This window comes from Nicotiana attenuata, unplaced genomic scaffold, assembly GCF_001879085.1.
Source record: "Nicotiana attenuata strain UT unplaced genomic scaffold, NIATTr2, whole genome shotgun sequence".
NCBI lineage: Eukaryota > Viridiplantae > Streptophyta > Magnoliopsida > Solanales > Solanaceae > Nicotiana > Nicotiana attenuata.
The window spans coordinates 236422-238617 of NW_017671818.1; the positions used below are offsets into that span (position 1 = coordinate 236422).

At 34.2% G+C, this 2196-nt stretch overlaps 1 protein-coding gene across 1 annotated transcript; it reads right to left on the bottom strand.

Annotated features, from left to right (window-relative positions):
* Positions 1 to 295: 295 nt before the first annotated feature.
* LOC109210395 (protein ODORANT1) lies at positions 296 to 2021 on the bottom strand. The gene is made up of 3 exons (XM_019373803.1): positions 1770 to 2021; positions 1537 to 1666; positions 296 to 1334 (listed from the first exon to the last, which is right to left on the bottom strand). The coding sequence occupies exons 1-3, from the start codon at positions 1900 to 1902 to the stop codon at positions 464 to 466; spliced, it is 1134 nt and encodes a 377-aa protein (XP_019229348.1). The 5' UTR covers positions 1903 to 2021; the 3' UTR covers positions 296 to 463.
* Between the last annotated feature and the right edge of the window lie 175 nt (positions 2022 to 2196).

Sequence of the window (2196 nt, forward strand, 5' to 3'; positions counted from 1 at the left end):
TTAGCTTATCTTGTTAACTTCTATTTATTGTCTATCACTTGAGACGTCAATTAAAAATAAAAACACATATAGACAATCAAATTATATAGAGGCGGACCTAGTGCATAAGGTACTTTGGCTGAAATCCTGTAAATATGTTAAAACATCACTAAATAAATATAAATAATAGATTTAAACCTAGTAAATTGAATAAGTTGTGATAGAAATCCAAAGACAAAGTTATAATATTCAAATCCTGGATTGCCTCGAAATTATTTAAGCAATGTTACAGGGAACTTCTAATTAAGTTGGAGAAGAAAACAAAGAATGATTCTTTATTATGATAAAATGAGGTTAAGAAAATAGAAATCCTAATTAAAGAGGTAATATTTTTTCTTTCAGGAATTAACAACATGTCCAAAAGCTCAGAGGTAAAAAAACACCTCTTCCGAACTGTATTTTCTGGTTCCTTAAAAAGAGTAAATTACATAAATTCATTAGTAGAATCCCAAATATTTGGGATATCAAAGTTCAACATGTCGCTGCAGTAGCTATCTCTCTCATCTTCAGTACTATTGCTGCTGCTGTTGTTGAGATAAGTTGAGTTTGAATTCAATGGCGTAGGACTTGATGAAGGCGTCGATAAATTTGACAAAACAGATTGGAAGCTGAAGTTGTTGCTATCGTTGGATTGAAATGTTGAACCATCGGACGGTGGAGGATCCCTGATGGACTGATCCAGCTCATGATAGTACCCATAATTTTGTACAGCAAAGTAATCATCTGCTAAATTTGAAGGAACCCCATTGCTTTGCCACTCATTTACTTGGAAATTTTGTGAGCTGAAGTTTTCAAGATTTGATGAGAATTGTTCCATATTTGTAGGTGGCTGCATGAGTTGAGCTTCACTTGAAAATGGAACATTTGAGGTAGTACATAAAGTGGTGCAAGTTGGAATATCTTGAATAGGGTTTTGAACTTGGCTAGTAATTTGGACCATTTGTGGCAATTGGTTTTGGACTTGAGGATTGCATATTTGATTTTCTTGAAGATTATTTGGCATTAAGAAGTTAGAGTTTTGGCGTTGGGAGGATAAAAGAGAAGTAGCTAATCTCAAAACTTCAGGATTTACCAGAGGTTGAACATGACCAAACAATCTTGAAAGATTCATTTGATGAGATGAATTGAAGAGTGAAGGGTTTAAAATGGAAGAAAGATCAAGAAGATCAAGGCGCGGACTATGAGTTACTGGATCAATTCCCATTCTCAAAAGCCTTTTTCTGATGTGAGTATTCCAGTAATTCTTGATTTCATTATCAGTTCTACCGGGCAAACGTGCAGCAATAGCAGACCACCTAAGGCAACAAAAAAAGACACAAAGTTAGAATCAAACTCTAGGAACATGACAAATTAAAAGACATAGATATGTAGAATCTATCAATTCAAACAAGTCCAAATGTATATAGAAAATGAGAAACTTTTATAGTAATAATTAAATTATGACAAAAAAGTACATACTACAACTTTTCAAAGATTTGATTAAATAAAGAAACTTACTTGTTCCCTAAAACACTATGCAGTTGAATGATTGTCTCTTCTTCTTCAAAAGAGAACCTTCCTCTTTTAATATCTGGCCTTAGATAGTTTGTCCAACGAAGCCTGCAACTCTTTCCACACCTTTGAAGTCCTACACAATACCAAAACAATTATTAAAACTTTAATATAACAACTTTTAATAATTACTTGCTACAAGTTTAAGAATGATATATAAGAGAAGAAAATTAAAATACCAGCATTCTTTGGAAGAGTTCTCCAATTTCCATAGCCATGTTTTTGAATGTAATCAATGAGCTTTTGATCTTCTTCAGGGGTCCATGGACCCTTCTTGAGTCCATTTTTATCACAACAAGGAGCTCTTCCCATGGTGAGTATGTAGTAGTTTTCACTTAGTTTCTTTAAAGTTTTTGTCTGTAAAAGGAATACAGAGAGAAAAGAGAGTAGTAATTAAGTGTTGTGGGGAAGAAGAAATTAAGACACAAATATTGCTGGAGATTAAGTAAGGGGAGGGGGTATATATAGGGAGGATTAGAAAGCAAGGAAACAAAGGGAAGTCAAAGGGATTCGGTGGCCGTCCTCTGTTTATCGCTATGGCAACGTGTCCCCTTCTCTTTTGAGATAAAGTGTGAATTCAACCATCACTACAGCCTGCCCCTCTTT

Excerpts from the sequence above, each read along its gene's own strand:
- LOC109210395 (XM_019373803.1), bottom strand. The coding sequence starts at position 1,902 with ATGGGAAGAGCTCCTTGTTGTGATAAAAATGGACTCAAGAAGGGTCCA. Across the intron at positions 1,667-1,769 it reads AACTCTTCCAAAGAATGCTG|GACTTCAAAGGTGTGGAAAG; the intron begins GTATTTTAATTT and ends GGTATTGTGTAG. Across the intron at positions 1,335-1,536 it reads CATAGTGTTTTAGGGAACAA|GTGGTCTGCTATTGCTGCAC; the intron begins GTAAGTTTCTTT and ends TTGTTGCCTTAG.